Source organism: Fistularia commersonii, chromosome 7, assembly GCF_037954325.1.
Source record: "Fistularia commersonii isolate RoL2024-O1a breed Wild chromosome 7, RoL_Fcom_v1.0, whole genome shotgun sequence".
Taxonomy (NCBI): Eukaryota; Metazoa; Chordata; class Actinopteri; order Syngnathiformes; family Fistulariidae; genus Fistularia; species Fistularia commersonii.
In genome coordinates this window covers 20526871-20546323 of record NC_141290.1, presented here as the reverse complement: position 1 = coordinate 20546323, position 19453 = coordinate 20526871, and the positions used below count along the sequence as shown (strand labels likewise).

Here is a 19453-nt window from a genome sequence, read left to right as displayed (position 1 = left end):
ATGTATTTCCAAAGTGTTGCCCCTAAGTGTGAATGGTTATGTCTCAATTTGACCCTGTGATCAACTAGTGACCATCCAGGGTGTACCCCACCTCTTGTCCAATAACAGCTGGGATAGATTCCAGGCCCTCCCTGGCTCCGAGTACAGGACAAATACTGTAGATGATGACTTCATCAATTATTTCAACAAAAGAGTTGTGAGAATGTCTTATTTACTTTAAATAATGTAAAGTTTTGTAATGGTTTTAATTCTGTTTTCTTTCGTAACTGACAAAAACACAAAATAAAGACAAGTTTCTGTGCAATACCTACTTTTGATTTATAAATGAAAGTCAGGTTCTGGAGCTATTTGACCAACACAGAACCAAACATCCACACATGAGAGACCACATGAAAATTTTCACCTTTTATTTGAATGCAATGGAGAAGTTAAACTAATTAGAAACCCTTGTTTCTCTTCAAAAAATAGTCTTAACATTTCACTGCCAAGGAGAACCGCTTTTCTTAGTTTTGGGGTCACAATATTCCACAAACCGAGCCACCAATCTGGTTCCAGCACAGCCTGGAGGTCAAAGTTCATAAGTTAGAGAAAGCTGGAAATAAAAAGACAATAAATACCTGAATGTTTCGCTGCATATAGGTGTTGATTTGCATTCTAGACCTTCATTAAGTAGTCTGTTTTTTTTCCTTTTTCTGTTGTAATTTCCACAAATTCCCTTTGTTTATTGGCAACATGGCAAGACATAGTCAGAATGGTTTTAATTTCTGACAATATTTTTGAAGAAATTAAAAGAATTGGAAAGAAGATAATTATTTATAAAAATTATGAATATTTTAAGGTCAATGACAGAATGAGCAGAGAAATATGTAGTTTTTTTTTTCCAATGTCAAGAATAAAGGGATTAAAGTTATGGCATTACAAGCAAGTTATTTTTAAATTACAAGCTTTGTTGCATTTAATTACATTAACTTTGTAATCATAATTTTTTGTAAATATTACACCTTTTAGTCAATAAATTACCACACTCATAATATCAAAAATAACTTTCGTGTTGCCATAGACATGCTCAGACCCCGAGGTTTAAGAAACACAATGAATGGGATCATAAATCAGTGCTTCCTTTTTCTTTTTAACAGAAAGAATCTTCAAACTGCTACTCAGAGCAAGACATTGTCCACCAGGTGAATTTGTGCATGGTGGGGGGATAACAGGAAAAACCACCATCCATTTTTTTTGGCGATCTTACAGAGGTCAGAAGGATGCTGTGTTCAAAAGCGTCACTTTGTTCCACCCTGTTGTCGCCCCCTTTGAATCTGATGATCATAAACCTACAATCTCAGAAGGTTTCTCCTGACTCGGTCAAGTCCTTATGTCAGGCATGTTACAGTTCTGTCCGTGCCTTGGCAGCAGCTGGTGCATATTTGGGCATGAGCTCAGTGATTTTTCGGATGAAGTCGGACTTCTCAGCGCAGCCTTTGCACGATTCACCCCAGTCCTCCAGAATCTTCTTCAGCTCCTTCACTTTCAGACGCTTCAAGTCCACCGTACTCAAATCCAGTTGCTTGTCTGTGGGAAAAAGGGGGGGAAAGATTATGTTTATTTTAGATGTAATGGAGAAAAGCATGATATTCAGTTCTTTGTTTTTTGCTTTTTTTACATTCCAAACAATTTAATTGTTGAGCTCTTCTAAGGATTTAGTGAATTGATAGTAGAATCACTTTCTTTAAAAGTTGTCCAAAGGTTTTCCTGGTAGTGTTACCCAAATTAACTGGAAAATTAACTCTTTAAATCTTTCCATCCTTCCAGCAAGGATGAGTTTTCCATGAGGATAGACAGGTTGAAAAAAAACAGTAAGAGTACCATATTTGAGTTCACAAATCTGACTGTCCTTCTTCTTGAGCTTCTCGCAGATCTTCTCGATTGGTATGTGGTAACTGAGTGGTTTTGACACCTCATTGACCATTTTGGTGGCAGCGTCGCTTGTTGCTCCGATGTAATAACACTGAAAAAGGAAGAGGCAATTGATTGAAAATACATTTATACATGTCTATTTCTAGATCATTTAATATTTTCCTGGATAATGAAAGACAGATTTTTATCTTATTCTGCATTGGTATTTGAGGCCCAAATGTTGATATTTATTGATTCAGTAGTATTTTTATGATCTGTATTTAGTTTGGAATTCCATTAAAAGCAGGACACACACAAACACACATATATATATATATATATATACACACACACACACACACACACACATATATACACACACACATTCATATATATATATATATATATATATATATATATATATATAAACATACACATATACATATATATATAAACATACACATATACATATATATAAACATACACATATACATATATATATGTATACACACACTGTAGATATGTCTATGTATATGCATATACATATACATCAGCTGAAGCTGAAAAGGGAGAAGTGTTGCATGGTTTTCAGGGAGGAGTTGAGAAAGGGTCTGGGTGGTCAGGGTGAGCTTCCAGATGATTGGACAACAACAGCTAGTGTGATCAGGGAGACAGGTAGAGGAGTACTTGGTGTGTCATCTGGAAGGAAAGTAGATAAGGAGACTTGGTGGTGGAATGAGGAAGTGCAGGAGTATATACAGAGAAAGCGGTTAGCAAAGAAGAAGTGGGATACTGAGGGGACTGAAGAGAACAGACAGGATTTCAGGGAGATGTGGCGAAAGGTAAAGATAGAGGTAGCAAAGGCAAAACAAAGGGCTTCTGATGACTGGTATACTCGGTTGGATAGGAAGGAGGGTGAGAATGATCTATACATGTTGGTGAAACAGAGAGATAAAGGTGGAAAGGATGTACAACAGGTCTGGGTGATTAAGGATACAGAGGGAAAATATATTGACAGATGCTAGAAGAGTGATGGGAAGATGGAAAGAGTACTTTGAAGAGCTGATGAATGTGGAAAATGAAAGAGAGGCAAGGGTAGAAGAGGGGACTATTGTAGACCACAAAGTAGCACATGTGCAGATGTGCCCTCCTGCTTAAGCCAGTACCTGTCCAGGCCCTTCTGAAGTTTGCCAGAGAGTATTTGGATGATCCCAAAGAGGATTGGGAGAATTTCCTATGGTCAAATTAAACCGAAATAGAACTTTTTGGTAAGAACTCAACTTGTCATGTTTGGAGGAGAAACAATGCAGCCTCAGGGCGGCACTGGCCTATGTCTCTCCAAACCTGCCTTGGGGGGGCACGGAGCAGTGTCTCCCTGTGCCGGTCCCAAGCACGGATAAATGCAGAGGGTTGCGTCAGGAAGGGCATCCAGCGTAAAACTTTGGCCAAAACCAAACATGCGAGTCAACCAAAACTATACCATACCGGATCGGTCACGGACCGGGTTAACAACAACCGCCATTGGTACTGATGACCTACAGGGTACTAATTGAAATTGGGCTACTGTGGGTCGAAGAACAAGAACAAGAAGAAGAGGAGGAGTGCGTGTTCGGAAGTAGAGAGAGAAGAGGAAAGGAAAGACCCTGGGACTGAGAGTAGGGACTTTGAATATTGGGACTATGACAGGAAATGGTAGAGAGTTGGTCGACATGATGCAGAGAAGGAAGGTGGATATACTGTGTATCCAGGAGACCAGGTGGAAGAAGCTTAGGAGCAGGCTTTAAGTTGTACTATTATGGTACTGACAAGAAGAGAAATGGAGTAGGAGTTACCTTGAAGGAGGAGTTTGCTAGGAACGTCTAGAGGTGAAAAGAATGTCAGATAGACTTATGAGATAGACTTAAGAGGTGACTATTGTAGACCATAAAGTAGCACAAATTAGTAAAAGTGACGTGAGGAAGGCATTGAAGAGGATGAAGAGTGGAAAAGGAGTTGGTCCTGATGATATACCTGTGGAGGTGTGGAAGTGTCTTGGAGAGCTAACAGTAGATTTTCTGACTAGGTTATTCAACAGGATCTTAGAGAGTGAGAAGATGCCTGAAGAATGGAGACAAAGTGTGATGTGCCTATTTTTAAGAAGTGGCAGAGAAGTATGTTAGACTGGTGCAGGGCATGTATGCTAGCTGTGAGACACTGGTGCGGTGTGCTGTAGGGGTAACAGAGAAGTTCAAGGTGGAGGTGGGACTCCATCAGGGAACAGCTCTGAGCCCCTTCTTGTTCGCAATGGTGATGGATAGGCTGACAGATGAGGTTAGACAGGAATCCCCATGGACCATGATGTTTGCGGATGACATTGTGATCTGTAGTGAGAGCAGACAACAGGTAGAGGAAAATCTAGAGGTGGAGGTATGCTCTGGAAAGGACAGGAATGAAAGTTAGTCGCAGCAAGACAGAATATGTGTGTGAATGAGGGGAACTCGGGTAGAATGGTGAGGCTACAGGGAGTGGAGATCAAGAAGCTGGAGGATTTCAGGTACTTAGGGTCAACAGTCCAGAGCAATGGAGAGTGTGGAAAAGAGGTGAAGAGATGGGTCCAAGCAGGTTGGAATGGATGGAGAAAAGTGTCAGGGATACTATGTGATAGAGGACTTTCAGCCAGAATAAAAGGAAAGGTGTACAAGACAGTGGTGAGGCCAGCGGTGATGTATGGACTAGAAACGGTTACTATGACCAAAAGACAGAAGGCAGAACTAGAGGTTGCAGAGATGAGGATGTTGAGGTTCTCTTTGGGAGTGACCAGGATGGATAGCATCAGGAATGAGTCTATCAGAGGTACAGCACATGTTGGATATTTTGGAGAGAAGGTCAGAGGAGCCAGACTGAGATGGTTCCGTCATGTACAGAGGAGGGATAGAGAATATATTGGTAGACGCATGCTGGGATTGGAGCTGCCAGGCAAGAGGTCTCGAGGAAGACCAGAGAGAATATTTATGGACGTAGTGAGAGAGGATATGAAGGTAGTTGGTGTGAGAGGAGGGTGCGGAGAATAGGGTTAGATGGAGAAAGTTGATTCGCTGTGGCGACCCCTGAAGGGAAAAGCCGAAAGTAGAAGAAGAAAAAGATATATGTATGTGTATTTTAATATATGTATATACATACATACACAAATATATATACATATATGTACATATGTGTATTTATGTATGTCTATACATACATAAATATATCTATATACATAAGTGTATATATATACACACACACACACACACACATATATAAATAAATATGTGTATATACATATGTAAGTATATGCATATATACATAAATACACATACGTATATACACACACATACATATGTGTGTATATACATACATATATATACACATACACACACATGTGTGTATATATATATATACACACACATACATAAGTATGAATATACATATATGTATGATATACATGCATACACATAGACACCTACACGTAGACATACATACACATATGTATACACATAAACACACAGACACATAAATACAGTGCCTATCATAAGTATTCACTCCCTTGGATGTTTTACCCTTTTAGTGCTTTCATAAATCAATCATGGTCAATACAATTTGGCTTTAACACAAAAATTTATTGTAAATACTTTTTAAATGTCATAGTGAAACAGATTTCTACAAAGTTATGTCAATTAAATAAAAATACATAAAGAAAGATAATTGTTTGCATAATTGATCACACCCTTTTTAAGTCCACGGTCTAATTTAATAGAGGTCCATCAAATTCTTGCCAATATTCTCACATTTAGTGAAATGAAGATCACCTGAGTGGTGTGGGTGGGCTTCAGGTGATTGAGGTATAAAACACCTGTGTCCAAAGGTCCAGACTGGTGGATCAATATTCTTGGCAACAATTACACCATGAAGACAAAAGAACACTTCAAGCAACTCAGGGAAAGGGTGATTGAGAAGAACAATTTAGGGGATGGATACAAAAAAATTTTTTCCATGGCATTGAAGTTCAGTGAAATCCATTATCAAGAAATTGAAGGAATATGGCACTTGTGTGAATTTGCCTAGATCAGGCCGCCCTTGTAAACTAAGTGACCATGCAAGTAGGAGATTAGTGAGAGAAGCGACCAAGAACCCTACGACTACTCTGAAGGAGTTACAAGCTTCAGCTGCTGAGATGGGAGAGACTGTGCATATAGCAACTGCTGCCCGGGTTCTTCACCGGTCAAAGTTTAATGGGAAAGTGGCAATGTGAAAGCCACTGTTGAAGAAAAGTCATATTAGATCTCAACTAGAGTTTGCCAAAAAGCATGTGGAAGACTCAATGGTCAAGGGGGAGAAGATTCTTTGGTCTGATGAGACAAAAATCGAGCTTTTTGGCCATTGGACAAGACGTCATGTTGCGGAAACCAAACACTGCACATCACCAAAAACACACCATCCCCACTGTTCAGCGTGGTGGTAGCATCGTGCTGTGTGGATGTTTCTCAGCGGCCGGACCTGGAAGGCTTGTAAAGATACACTGTAATCCTGGGGAACAATCTTATTCAGTCTGCAAGAGAATTATGGCTTGGGAGATTTATTTTCCAGCAAGACAATGACCCGAAGCATACTGCAAAAGCTACACAGGAATGGTTATAAAAGAACCAGGTAAATGTTCTGGAGTGGCCGAGTCAAAGCCCAGATCTCAATCCTATAAAGAATTTCTGGCTGGACTGTTCATGCCAATAACAATGCAACCTGACAGGGCTTGAGAGGTTTTGCAAGGAAGAATTGGGCAAAATTGCTATGGGCAGATGTACAAGACTTATCCAGACTTATCCACACAGACTCACTGCTGTGATTGCATCCAAAGGTGCGTCCACAAAATACTGACTGGAAGGGGGTGATTAATTATGCAAACCATTATTTTTCTTTACATATTTTAATTTCATTGACATTACTTTGTCAAAATCTGTTTTCACTTTGACATTAAAGAGGTTTTTCCAATAAATTTTGTGTTAAAAAAGCCAAATTTTATTGACGATGATTAATTTATAAAAGCACTAAAAGGGTAAAACATCCAAGGGGGTGAACACTTATGATAGGCACTGTATATATACACAAACACATATATACACAAATATATACGTACACACACACACACATATTAAGATAGATACCAACACCCACATTCTTCAAGAGTAGATTTTTTTCATATCCTTCAGCCACAACATTATGTTTCGAGACCTTAGGATTGGATGGAGGGTTTCCTTGCATCAACTTACAAAGCGATTCTCTTTGCTCTTCGCATCTTTACAGCTCTCTAATAGGGCCACTTCAATGTTGTCACTGGTGAACTTTATCTTGTTGTCCTGAAGAGACTGATAGAATGTCCCTAGGAACGTCACACACACTGCAACACACACATTCAGTTATATATCAGGAAGTCAGTCAACCATATTAAAAACCAAATTGACAGTAGTACTTTAAGATATTGCTGAATATTAATCTATTTTTCTTTATTAAAATTAACCTGACAATCAGATACAAATCCACATAAAAACAAAGAACACCGAATCAAATTTAATCCAAAGTGAGATGTTGAACCTACTTTTAGGAAACATACATCCTTTAGTTGATCTAGAACCGGATACTTTTGATTCCATTTTATGTTTGCACCTTTTGTTTCTGTTTTTCTGAAGCAATTTTCAAATCATTTGTGGATAATTTGCTGGTCACACTTTCAATTCTTCTGAAGTTAATTTTTTCCATCATTATTTTAAATTTACAGGTCATTTGAAACTTTTGACTGTTTTACCTAAATCCTCAAATCTCAGTACAAATCTATTTAGAATGTTAAATATAATGCTATAATATAAGAATAAGAATAAGAATAAGAACAACTTTATTAATCCCGAAGGAAATAATATGTCTTTTCCTTTGCCAGTTTCCTTCACAGGTTGCTTTGAATCATCCGTCTCCATGTAACCTTATCCTCAGCATCTTGAACTCTCAGACTGACTAACTTCATTTCCTCTTTCACTCCATCTGTCAAAGTCTTACGTTGGCCCTCCTCTGGCCCACTTGCCCGGCAGTTCCAACCTCAGCATCCTTCTGGTCCATATATTCATTACCCCTTCCCTGTGCCTGACCAAACCATCTCAGTCTGGTCAAACTTAATCTCCTAAAATATTAGATGTGCTGTCTCCCTGATGTGCTAATTCCAGATCCAGTTCATTCTTATTCTACTATACTTTTATTGACTTGGTATATTTTTTTTCTCAAAACATATTATTTCCTTTACATATTCTATTTATTTTGTTACATAACCTGTTGGCCTTTGCTGATGGAACACTGCAAGCTTCCCCACCATGGAATGAATAAAGGTCTATCTATTTTGACTCCAGAAGAGAAGCAGCTGCTTAGGAAATGCAAATATCAGTTACGCCTGGTAAAAAAATCTCAAGTTTCAGGAAGGACACTGAAAAGTAGCCTAAGGGTAAAATTCTCCAGAAAGACTAATAGGTATGCAGGAAGAAAAAACAATCACTATTTGTTTCATTTAACAATGACACTCCAGATAAATAAATTGTTTCTATGGAGTTACTTGCTTTAACAAGTTTCGATCAGACAATTTTTACATTAGTTAATACTTTAACAGTTATCACGTGGCTCAACAAGCTGTCTGAAACAAATACGAAAAATTACAAGCCATGATTGATAAAAGTATATCAATAAGCACAAAATATGAATTATAAATAAAAAACAAACATAACTAATACATTGTAATTCAATAAATTATGTAGACATTAAAAATAACGGAAAAATATACCGATCAGTGGCATTCATTTAAACACAAACAATTGCATTCACTGAGGGGGAAATTGACACAAAATAATGTTTAGAGTTTTTTTTTTAACATACGTATCTGTCACATCAGAGAGACAGTGTCGGATTTATGTGCAAGTGTTGCAATGGACAGCTGCTATTGTCTGAAATATGGCAATCTCACGAACAGCGGCTAACTAATGCTAACTGCAGCTGGCGGGCAAACCTACCTTCACATTCGCCCTCCTTCAAACCCTCGATGGCCCCAGGGACCAGAGCGAGTGCCAGAGCCAACAACAACCCGCTGAGACTCAACATTTCGGTCCGGTAACTCCCGCAGTTCCGCAAGATATATTTTCGGGTCACTATAAACCAAAGAACACTCACCTAGCTATTCGTTTTCAATGGTTACAAACGCCGGTGTACAGCTTACACGAACTTCCCGTGTAGCGTCACCTAAACTGCAGCAACCTATTGGTCAAGAGGCGTGACCCTCCCGCCATTGCCTCCACGCACTTGCCTCTGATTGGACAGATAACAACTTTTTGGGGACAACGTCCAGTTGGCGCACTATGATTGGTCCAATGTACTCCTTTTTCTTTGACGACACGTCACAGCCCATCAGAACTCGCATAACGCTCACGTGTAATCATAACATTTGTTGAAATTGAATATACAGATTTTTTTGTTTTCACTATTTGCTGGGTTTCAGGTGGTTTGAATTTGCAGAGCGACTATCGAAGATAGTTGAGATTACAGCAATTTTGAATATGAAGTTTTTAATATCTTGTCATTTTCTTACTCCTCTGGTCATGCAAGGAGAACCAAAAGATTGAATGAATTGGAGAGATGAATTAAGAATGCATGCAAAGATGTATTAATCAGATTTACAAAGATATAACCCCAAATTAAAACAATGTTAAATTGTTGAGAAAATTAATTAAAAAAAAAAAAAACAAGCCTTGAATAGGAAACTACCAAGAAAACCAGATGTGATATGGTTAATTGGCACTTTTTCTCAGAATAGTAATTACAAATTGATGAACATTCAGATATAATGGGTATTTGATTGGTTACTCTTCTCTCTTAGGCAGACATGATCCAGGGGGGACCCTAAATACTATCTTCCCCTACAATAATGTCAAACACAGATATCACTTAAAAAATGCAGCCTCAGGGCGGGACTGGCCCGTGTCTCTCCAAGCCTGCCTTGGGGGGGCACGAAGCAGTGTCTCCCTGTGCCGGTCCCAAGCCTGGATAAATGCAGGAGGCTGCGTCAGGAAGGGCATCCGGCGTAAGACTTTGGCCAAAACCAAACCCTATCCTGTATACCAAATCTGCTCATCACTTCTTCATCCCCTCTATTGCCTTCACCAACATGTCCATTGAAGTCTGCACCAATTACCACTCTCTCATTTCTGGAAATATTCTGCATCACTTCATCTAACTCATTCCAGAACTTCTCCTTCTCTTCAGATTCACATCCCACCTGTGGGGCATAGCCACTAACAACATTGAGCATCACACCTTCAATTTCCAGTTTCAGACTCATAAGTCTATCTAATGCAGCCACAGGGCGGCACTGGCCTATGTCTCTCCAAGCCTGCCTTGGGGGGGCACGGAGCAGTGTCTCCCTGTGCTGGTCCCAAGCACGGATAAATGCAGAGGGTTGCGTCAGGAAGGGCATCCGGCGTAAAACTTTGGCCAAAACCAAACATGCGAGTCAACCAAAACTATACCATACCGGATCGGTCGCGGACCGGGTTAACAACGACCGCCATTGGTACTGATGACCTACAGGGTACTAATTGAAATTGGGACTATGACAGGAAAAGTTAGAGAGTTGGTCGACATGATGCAGAGAAGGAAGGTGGATATACTGTGTGTCCAGGAGACCAGGTGGAAAGGTAGTAAGGCTAGAAGCTTAGGAGCAGGCTTTAAGTTGTACTATTATGGTACTGACAAGAAGAGAAATGGAGTAGGAGTTATCTTGAAGGAGGAGTTCGTAAGGAACGTCCTAGAGGTGAAAAGAATGTCAGATAGACTTATGAGTCTGAAACTGGAAATTGAAGGTGTGATGCTCAATGTTGTTAGTGGCTATGCCCCACAGGTGGGATGTGAATCTGAAGAGAAGGAGAAGTTCTGGAATGAGTTGGACGATGTGATGCAGAATATTCCCAGAAATGAGACAGTGGTCATTGGTGCAGACTTCAATGGACATGTTGGTGAAGGCAATAGAGGGGATGAAGAAGTGATGTGCAGATTTGGTATCCAGGATAGGAATGCAGAGGGACAGATGGTGGTTGATTTTGCAAAAAGGATGGAAATGGCTGTAGTGAATACCTTTTTCCAGAAAAAACAGGAACATAGGGTAACTTATGCGAGCGGAGGTAGGAGCACGCAGGTAGACTGCATCTTGTATAGACGAGGTAACCTGAAAGAGATCAGTGACTGCAAAGTACTTGTAGGTGAGAGTGTAGCCAGACAGCATAGGATGGTGGTTTGTAGGATGACTCTGGTGACAAGGAAGATGAAGAGGACAAAGGCAGAGCAGAGGACAAAGTGGTGGAAGCTGAAAAGGGAGGAGTGTTGCATGGTTTTCAGGGAGGAGTTGAGAAAGGGTCTGGGTGGTCAGGGAGAGCTTCCAGATGATTGGACAACAACAGCTAGTGTTATCAGGGAGACAGGTAGAAGAGTACTTGGTGTATGATCTGGAAGGAAAGTAGATAAGGAGAATTGGTGGTGGAATGAGGAAGTGCAGGAGTCTATACAGAGAAAGCGGCTAGCAAAGAAGAAGTGGGATACTGAGAGGACTGAAGAGAACAGACAGGATTTCAGGGAGATGTGGCGAAAGGTAAAGATAGAGGTAGCAAAGGCAAAACAAAGGGCTTCTGATGACTGGTATACTCGGTTGGATAGGAAGGAGGGTCAGAATGATCTATACATGTTGGCGAAACAGAGAGATAAAGATGGAAAGGATGTACAACAGGTCCGGGTGATTAAGGACAGAGAGGGAAATGTATTAACACATGCTAGAAGAGTGATGGGAAGATGGAAAGAGTTCTTTGAAGAGCCGATGAATGTGGAAAATGAAAGAGAGGCAAGGGTAGAAGAGGGGACTATTGTAGACCACAAAGTAGCACAAATTAGTAAAAGTGAAGTAAGGAAGGCATTGAAGAGGATGAAGAGTGGAAAAGTGATTGGTCCTGATGATATACCTGTGGAGGTGTGGAAGTGTCTAGGAGAGGCAGCGGTAGATTGTCTGACAGATTATTCAACAGGATCTTAGAGAGTGAGAAGATGCCTGAAGAATGGAGACAAAGTGTGATGGTGCCTATTTTTACGAATAAAGGGGATGTGCAGAATTGTGGCAACTATAGAGGGATAAAGTAGATGAACCATACAATGAAGTTATGGGAAAGAGTAGTGGAAACTAGACTGAGAGCAGAAGTCAGCATCTGTGAACAGCAGTATGGCTTCATGCCTAGGAAGAGTACTACAGATGCAGTATTTGCGTTGAGAATGCTAATAGAAAAGTACAGAGAAGGCCAGAGGGAGTTGCATTGTGGTTTTGTAGACCTAGAAAAGGCATATGACAGGGTGCTAAGAGAGGAGCTCTGGTATTGTATGAGGAAATCTGGAGTGGCAGAGAAGTATGTTAGACTGGTGCAGGACATGTATGCTAGCTGTGAGACACTGGTACGGTGTGCTGTAGGGGTAACAGAGAAGTTCAAGGTGGAGGTGGGACTCCATCAGGGAACAGCTCTGAGCCCCTTCTTGTTCGCAATGGTGATGGATAGGCTGACAGATGAGGTTAGACAGGAATCCCCATGGACCATGATGTTTGCGGATGACATTGTGATCTGTAGTGAGAGCAGAAAACAGGTAAAGGAACATCTAGCGAGGTGGAGGTATGCTCTGGAAAGGAGAGGAATGAAAGTTAGTCGCAGCAAGACAGACTATATGTGTGTGAATGAGAGGAACTCAGGTGGAACAGTGAGGCTACAGGGAGTGGAGATCAAGAAGCTGGAGGATTTCAGGTACTTAGGGTCAACAGTCCAGAGCAACGGAGAGTGTGGAAAAGAGGTGAAGAGACGGGTCCAAGCAGGTTGGAATGGGTGGAGAAAAGTGTGAGGGGTTCTATGTGATAGAAGACTTTCAGCTAGAATAAAAGGAAAGGTGTACAAGACAGTGGTGAGACCAGCGATGATGTATGGACTAGAAACTGTTACAATGACCAAAAGACAGCAGGCAGAACTAGAGGTTGCAGAGATGAAGATGTTGAGGTTTTCTTTGGGAGTGACCAGGATGGATAGGATCAGGAATGAGTCTATCAGAGGAACAGCACATGTTAGATATTTTGGAGAGAAGGTCAGAGGAGCCAGACTGAGATGGTTCGGTCATGTACAGAGAAGGGATAGAGAAGATATTGGTAGACGGATGCTGGAATTGGAGCTGCCAGGCAAGAGGTCTCGAGGAAGACCAAAGAGAAGATTTATGGACGCAGTGAGAGAGGATATGAAGGTAGTTGGTGTGAGAGAGGAGGATACAGAGAATAGGGTTAGATGGAGAAAGTTGACTCGCTGTGGCGACCCCTGAAGGGAAAAAGCCGAAAGAAGAAGATTTGCATGTTTGGGTTTAGTAAAAGTTTTACTCAGGATGCCCTTCCTGGGCAACCCTCCTGCATTTATCCAGGCTTGGGACCGGCTCTGGGAGAAACTGGCCCATATGCTGCCTTGAGGCTGCATTCTTCTCTGGTCTTATACATTAACATTTTTGGCAACAAAACACAGATGTTTTGTTATGCTTCATTTTGTTCAAACCTGAAAAAAGACCAAATATTCATCAGCACTGGTACTCTAGGTTAAGAGAAAAGTTTCTCAGCCTCAGATTTCTAATACAAAACTGTCACCAGATTTTAATACACTGGCAAAATAGACTGACCAATATTGTTCCCTATAATTCTGTCAATGGACAGTTGTTTTTGTTTTAGGATTTTTCAGTTATTGAATTTGTGAATGTATTACTTAAATAGTATAACAAAAGAAGGAAATTGACTTCATATACATTTTATTTTATGCTCCCTAATTCTCACCTCATCTACCTCTGACTGGCTGGTCAGTAAGAAAATCTAAATTCCAAAAAAGACAAAAAAATTGCCCATCTCTGCCTTAAATTGTCTATATGTGGCCTTGTGATCAGCTGATGACTGACCCAAGATAAACCCTGCTACTTGCCAAAAGCTAGTTCAGCATTGCACCAGCTCCACTGCAACCAGGTGGGAAGGACAGGCAGTATAGTTTAGACATGAATAAATATCTTTGCTTTATGCTGCCTCTTGCCCAATGACAACTGAGATAGGTTGAAGCAGATAAGTGGCAGATAATGAATGAATGAATTTAGGATATTAGGTTCTTATTAAAGGGATTGGGGGTTGTGATGCATCACTGAAATGTAGGAATCATGGGGAAAAATTATGCCTCACTTGAAAAAGTCACATAAATATCCCCTCAAGTTTGAACAAATTTTATTTGTTTGATCTGTGACTCATATGAGAAGTGTGGAGCAAGGAAATGAATTAAATCAGACACCTGGGTGTCAATCCGCCCTGGGACACTGATCTCATTCCACCAGTCACATCTCATTTGCCAGCGCTTGGACAGCTACTAAAAAAAATGAAGAAAAAAAAAAAACAAGTTATAAGCAGTAAATGGCAGCAAGCGTCCTAAAAACAAACATTAGCTATAAAGACAAAAACACCAAGTCTGACTGTCTGTCTATTCATTTATTTATGGATGAAGTGAAAGAGGACATGAAGTTATTTGACTTGAGAGGAGAAGATACAGGGAATATGGAGGGATGGAGATTGATTCGCTGTGGCGACTACTGAAGGGAAACGTCGACAGGAAAAGAGGATGATTTATTAAATTACAGTTTCTCCTACTGTTCCTGCGCTTGGCATCATTTTATTTCCGGCTGTAAAGTGAGACGAGCCCTCCATTCGGGCTCTTGGCCAAACGGTGGCGTCACAGCACGCGCGGTGTTGTGATGCCTCACGGTACCAAATAGTGGCGAGGACGCGCACTTGCAAGCGCGAAAGCGCCAGTTCGAGTTTATTGTCGGAGTCCGTCTTTTCTGGGCGGGTGGACAGGGAAGTCTAAAATTGGACGCGAGCGGCACCTTTCATGGCCATCGATGTTCTCCATCTTGTTAGTCTGTGAGGGAGCTCGTGGTACAAGAGATTCCCTGCACGGTTGTTCCCTTCGGGCGTGTTTTTTTTCTTGGGGGCACAGTGAGTTAGCATTTTGGAGCTATCAGCTAGTCTGTATTGTTGGTCTGCAGTCGAGGGCCCTGTCCGATAAGGGGGGCCGCTTATGCTCCGGATATCTCTCTTTACCAGGGTCAGGACATCCTAAACAGTGAGTATCGGCTCCCATGTCATTCCAAGACTTACCGAGCCGTTTGATTCGCCGAGCACATGCGAAATTAACAATAATAGTTAGCCATCTAGCTAAGCTGCTGCTAACGGAAGTCACTGGCCAGCTTGGTGGGAGTGATTATGAAACCTGTTTACTGGCGAGTGTTTGTGTCGCCGCTTGATTCTAAATTGGTCACACGAGATGCGACCAAACTTAACAGTGTACTTGGCAATGTGCTCCATTTTACACGTTTAAGGGGTATTTTGTGTACAGTTTGTTATTTTATTTTTTTATGGTGGAAACGATCAACTTAATAGATTTTGAAATAACATGGCCAGTATTATGCGGTGTGCCTTAAACATTTTTCTACTAATCAGATAACTATATTTTTCATTGTCATGGCAATTATATTAAAATTTCTGATTAATTTTCTCAGCCCTTTATAGCCCTGTATTTCAAGTTCATTGTTGGTAATTTCTTGCTGATAATTACTATTCTAAAGTGTTGCTAAATTCCTAGGGGATTTTTCTTGTCATTTGTTATTGGTTTTGGATATCATCTACCTGTGTTTAAGATATTTTGTTGTGGGTAATTGTATGTGTGTGACCTTGTGCAGACAGGTTGATTAAAAATACAACAAATAATGGTATGTTGCAGCTGGGGGGCTGGTCGGAGCATCCCCCTCCAACTATGGAGGCCGAAGGGAAGGAGTGTGAAGAGGAGACACTGCAGACAGCCTTCAAAAAGCTGCGTGTGGATGCTGACAGGTAAATCACCTTTAGTTATTTTCTCGTTGGATTTGTGTATTTCACTTCATACGTGTCTGTGTTTCTCAGTGTCAGGGCTGCCAGTGTGTCAGATGTGTCGACCCCCCGAGTTGCACCAAGAGGCGGGCTTGATGCCACTGCAACAAAACCCAAACTCAGCTGTCCCAAAGACAACTGGCACGGGTCTGTTAACCCATCAAGTGATAAATAACCTACAAATTTTTTGCTCAGTTATGGCATTGATATTTGGCTGAATGCTGTTTGATATAAGTTTCCAAATTAGATTATGTTGGCATTTTATTGTTTTTAAGTTTCTAATTAACCAAAATGTTGGTCCTTCCATAAGTTCAAATGCTAACATCCTCATAACAGGACATGTTAATGTTTGCTTATGCTTAATTGGTGTTGATGTTGTATTTAACATCGCATTGATATTTATTTTCTACTGAGATGCGACATCTGTCCAAATGTTTAAGTTCTGAATCAACATAAAATGGATTGAAGCTGTGAATAATTGACGAAAATAACAGCAAACATTTTCTACCTGATTTATGGAGAGTACTCAAGTTTTGATTATGGAAGTTTTCAGTCACTTGATGCTACAGTTTAGTAGGTAGAGCTCATGTACAGTATTGTCTGTTTTTCGTCTATCCAGCTGTATGAGGAAATCATCTCGAGGAGGTTCCAGGTCTCAACGGCGTCGTAGATCCAAGTCACCAATCCTGCAGCCTCCAAGGTTCACGTACTGTGGCAACGCAGCCCTACCACCACCTTCTTGTCTGAAGCAGCAGCACCTGGTCGTACCAGAGCTGCCTGTGCCCCCTCTGCCTGCAACATCTGGCTCTTCCGCTGCCCAGAAAGATGTCTCCCCTCTTGGTCACGTATTTGGGTCTGCTTCTGGATACAAGAGCTGTGTTCCTTCACCTCAATCATGTGACATCCCGGCGGTTCCCGGCTCTCTGTCTAAGCAGGAAAGGGGACAAGAGGACACAAGCAGGGCCATATCTGGACCAGTGGCAGAAGACTTTCGGGCTCTATCACAGCTGCAGGGAGGATCGTCAGATGTTGTGTCCTGTTTGTGCGCACAGAGCAGCTGCTCCACTTCTACGGATGGCAATGTTGCAGTAGCCCAGTGTGAGTGCACCTCCCGTCAGCAGGGGTGGAAAGGTGTGGAAGTTTACTCCTTCACAGGGCTCCGCCATGTTGTCTCAGAGTGTGAAAGGAGCCATAGCACAGCTAGAACTCTCAGCACACCATCTTCATCAACTTCTTCCTCATTGACAGCTGGCTCACCCCGCTCATGCTCAGAGCAGGCAAGGGGCTTCGTGGATGACATCACGATAGAGGACCTGGCTGGCTACATGGAGTTTTACCTTTATATCCCCAAGAAGATGTCACACATGGCCGAGATGATGTACACTTGACACATTGTCTGACCTATTCAAAAAGGAAGTTCCCTAGCCCCTTGGTCTGCAACCTGAATGCACAGTTTTTCAACTTGAGAAAAACATTCCCACATATTGATTATTAATAGGTGACTGAATAAAAATCACAGAAAATGGTTGGAAAACAAAAATGTGAAAACTCATATTCAGGTAAAAAAACAGTTTTTACTTATCTGGATCAAGTGGACTAAGGTTGAAAAATGGAATAGCCAAACTCAGATTTTTCAAAATAGAATTATGTGAAGTATGAAAATCTGTTCATTTTGATTTGAATAGTCAGGGACAATATTTGGTGGGACTTAAGCTGAACTTTGCTCCCTAGCTTGGAGCTGGTTGTTGTGGTAATGTGTGACCACTTGGTGTTTTTTTACAAGGTGCCATGGCATCGACTGGTTAAAAGTCACAACTTTTGATCCCTGGATCCAAATCACACTCTATTTTTGTTCTTCATTGTTTTCATCAGACTGCAGTTACATATGAAACTTCATTTGAAAATGAAAAAAGTAATTTGTTTAGCATAATAAATTTTGTTCTGAATGAGAAATAAAAAACTTGGTTTTGATTCAGTTGAATTTTCCACCTCATTTGACCTTTTTATATAATTTTTATCAAACATCCTCTAATGACTGAAACCTCTGAACAAGCAAGAAGATGCTAGCAAGAAAATGTAATTGGTATGTAATTGCTAACAGCAATATGTGCCCAGCAGATGGCATTGGCGTCGCAGCACGCACGGTGTTGTGATATCCTCTCATGGGTTCATTCCACTGGTCAGCTTTATCATACACTGGTTCGTGACTGATCTTTTATCGTAATCTGTCAAAAAAAGTCATTTAAGAAGGTTGTTGCAACTATTGATCCCCAGATTTACCATCAGGAACAGTTACAACACATTTTATCAAATAGTTTCTCATCTCTAGTGATCACTTTTCCTGCACCAACTCACTCGCAAAAGTTTAGCAGGAAATGATGCAGAAAGTAGTCAAGACATTCCCAGAAAAAAAACAAGTCTTCAGAGATTTATGTAGGAGTCCCATTAAACAGTTGAGCACATTTGTGCAGGTGTCTTCATGCTCTCCCATGCCTGCACGGATCATCAATGGGTTTATGGCAGTAGATTCTGTCAAGTGATGGTGTGGCGCAATCACCTTTGGAACCAAACGTTCCTGGTTTGATTCCCGGCTCCTCCTAGTGTGTAAAAGTGTTGTTCAGCAAGACACTGAACCCCTAACTGCTCCCCTGGCGGCGATGGATGGCAGCAATGGCTAATAGATGATTCATAGAATCAATTTCTCTGTGTGGGATTAATAAAGTATAAAATTCTAAATTGATTGTTAGATGTAAATGAGCGAGTAATTGTCTCAATGTTTCTATGCAGCCCTCTAATAGTCAGGTGCCTGGTCCAGTTTAAAATCCTGCTGATCACAGCTGGGACTTACTTCTGCTTCCAGCATGAGCTGCATGAGCTGAATACATTGGTTAGGTAAAAATCAGGTGATAAATATCAACCAACTTTAAAGCTATGAACTTTGCTTTGTATTTGAAAGTCAAATTTTTTCTAATGCAAAATTATTTGCATTAGATAAAGATTTTCTGCTGTTAACAATTTCTTTTTTTTTTTTGTTTAATATATTTAATGGCGCACTGGTTAGCACTTCGGCCCAAGCACAAATGACCTTGGTTCGATTCTGACGAAGGAATGTTTCTGTGTGCAATTTGCATGTTCTCCCAGTGTCTGCTTGGCTTTCCTTCCACAGTCCAAAAACATCCAACAGGTTAATTGGAAAAAAATTGCTATGAGTGAATGGTTGTTTGTCTGTATATGTGTCCCTGTGATTGACTGGTGACAAGTCTAGGGTTTACTGTGCCGGTTGACAGCTGGGATAGGCTCCACCTTCCCCTGTTACCATGAACGCAGGATCAGTGGCAGACAATGGATGGACCCTTTCATTTCTTGCCTATTTTTGTGGTTGTTTGCAGCCTTTAAACTTGCACATTTTGAGTCCTAAAACAAATATTAATTGAACTCAATATAATTGTGAGAAGTAATAACAATTTTGATTTGATTATTGACGTCAGTTTGGACAAAAAGGTTAAATATTCAGTGGTA

The 19453-nt window shown here is 40.8% G+C and overlaps 2 protein-coding genes and 1 pseudogene across 3 annotated transcripts; 2 read left to right on the top strand and 1 right to left on the bottom strand.

Moving 5' to 3' along the window:
* Positions 1-393: 393 nt before the first annotated feature.
* On the bottom strand, positions 394-9150 carry manf (mesencephalic astrocyte-derived neurotrophic factor). The gene is made up of 4 exons (XM_086150256.1): positions 8943-9150; positions 7170-7297; positions 1861-2002; positions 394-1566 (listed from the first exon to the last, which is right to left on the bottom strand). Exons 1-4 carry the CDS (start codon positions 9028-9030, stop codon positions 1382-1384), a joined length of 543 nt encoding a protein of 180 aa, XP_086006382.1. The 5' UTR covers positions 9031-9150; the 3' UTR covers positions 394-1381.
* A 2056-nt stretch (positions 9151-11206) lies between these two features.
* On the top strand, positions 11207-12001 carry LOC147233051 (uncharacterized; annotated as a pseudogene).
* Positions 12002-14782: 2781 nt separating this feature from the next.
* oser1 (oxidative stress responsive serine-rich 1) lies at positions 14783-17915 on the top strand. Of its 2 annotated transcripts, none has more exons than XM_086150267.1 (4): positions 14783-15131; positions 15789-15898; positions 15968-16081; positions 16554-17915. In XM_086150267.1, the coding sequence occupies exons 2-4, from the start codon at positions 15822-15824 to the stop codon at positions 17320-17322; spliced, it is 960 nt and encodes a 319-aa protein (XP_086006393.1). In that variant the 5' UTR covers positions 14783-15131; positions 15789-15821; the 3' UTR covers positions 17323-17915. The 2 variants fall into 2 exon arrangements, with proteins under 2 accessions (XP_086006393.1, XP_086006394.1); XM_086150268.1 differs by lacking the exon at positions 14783-15131 and adding an exon at positions 15321-15389.
* Positions 17916-19453: the final 1538 nt, after the last annotated feature.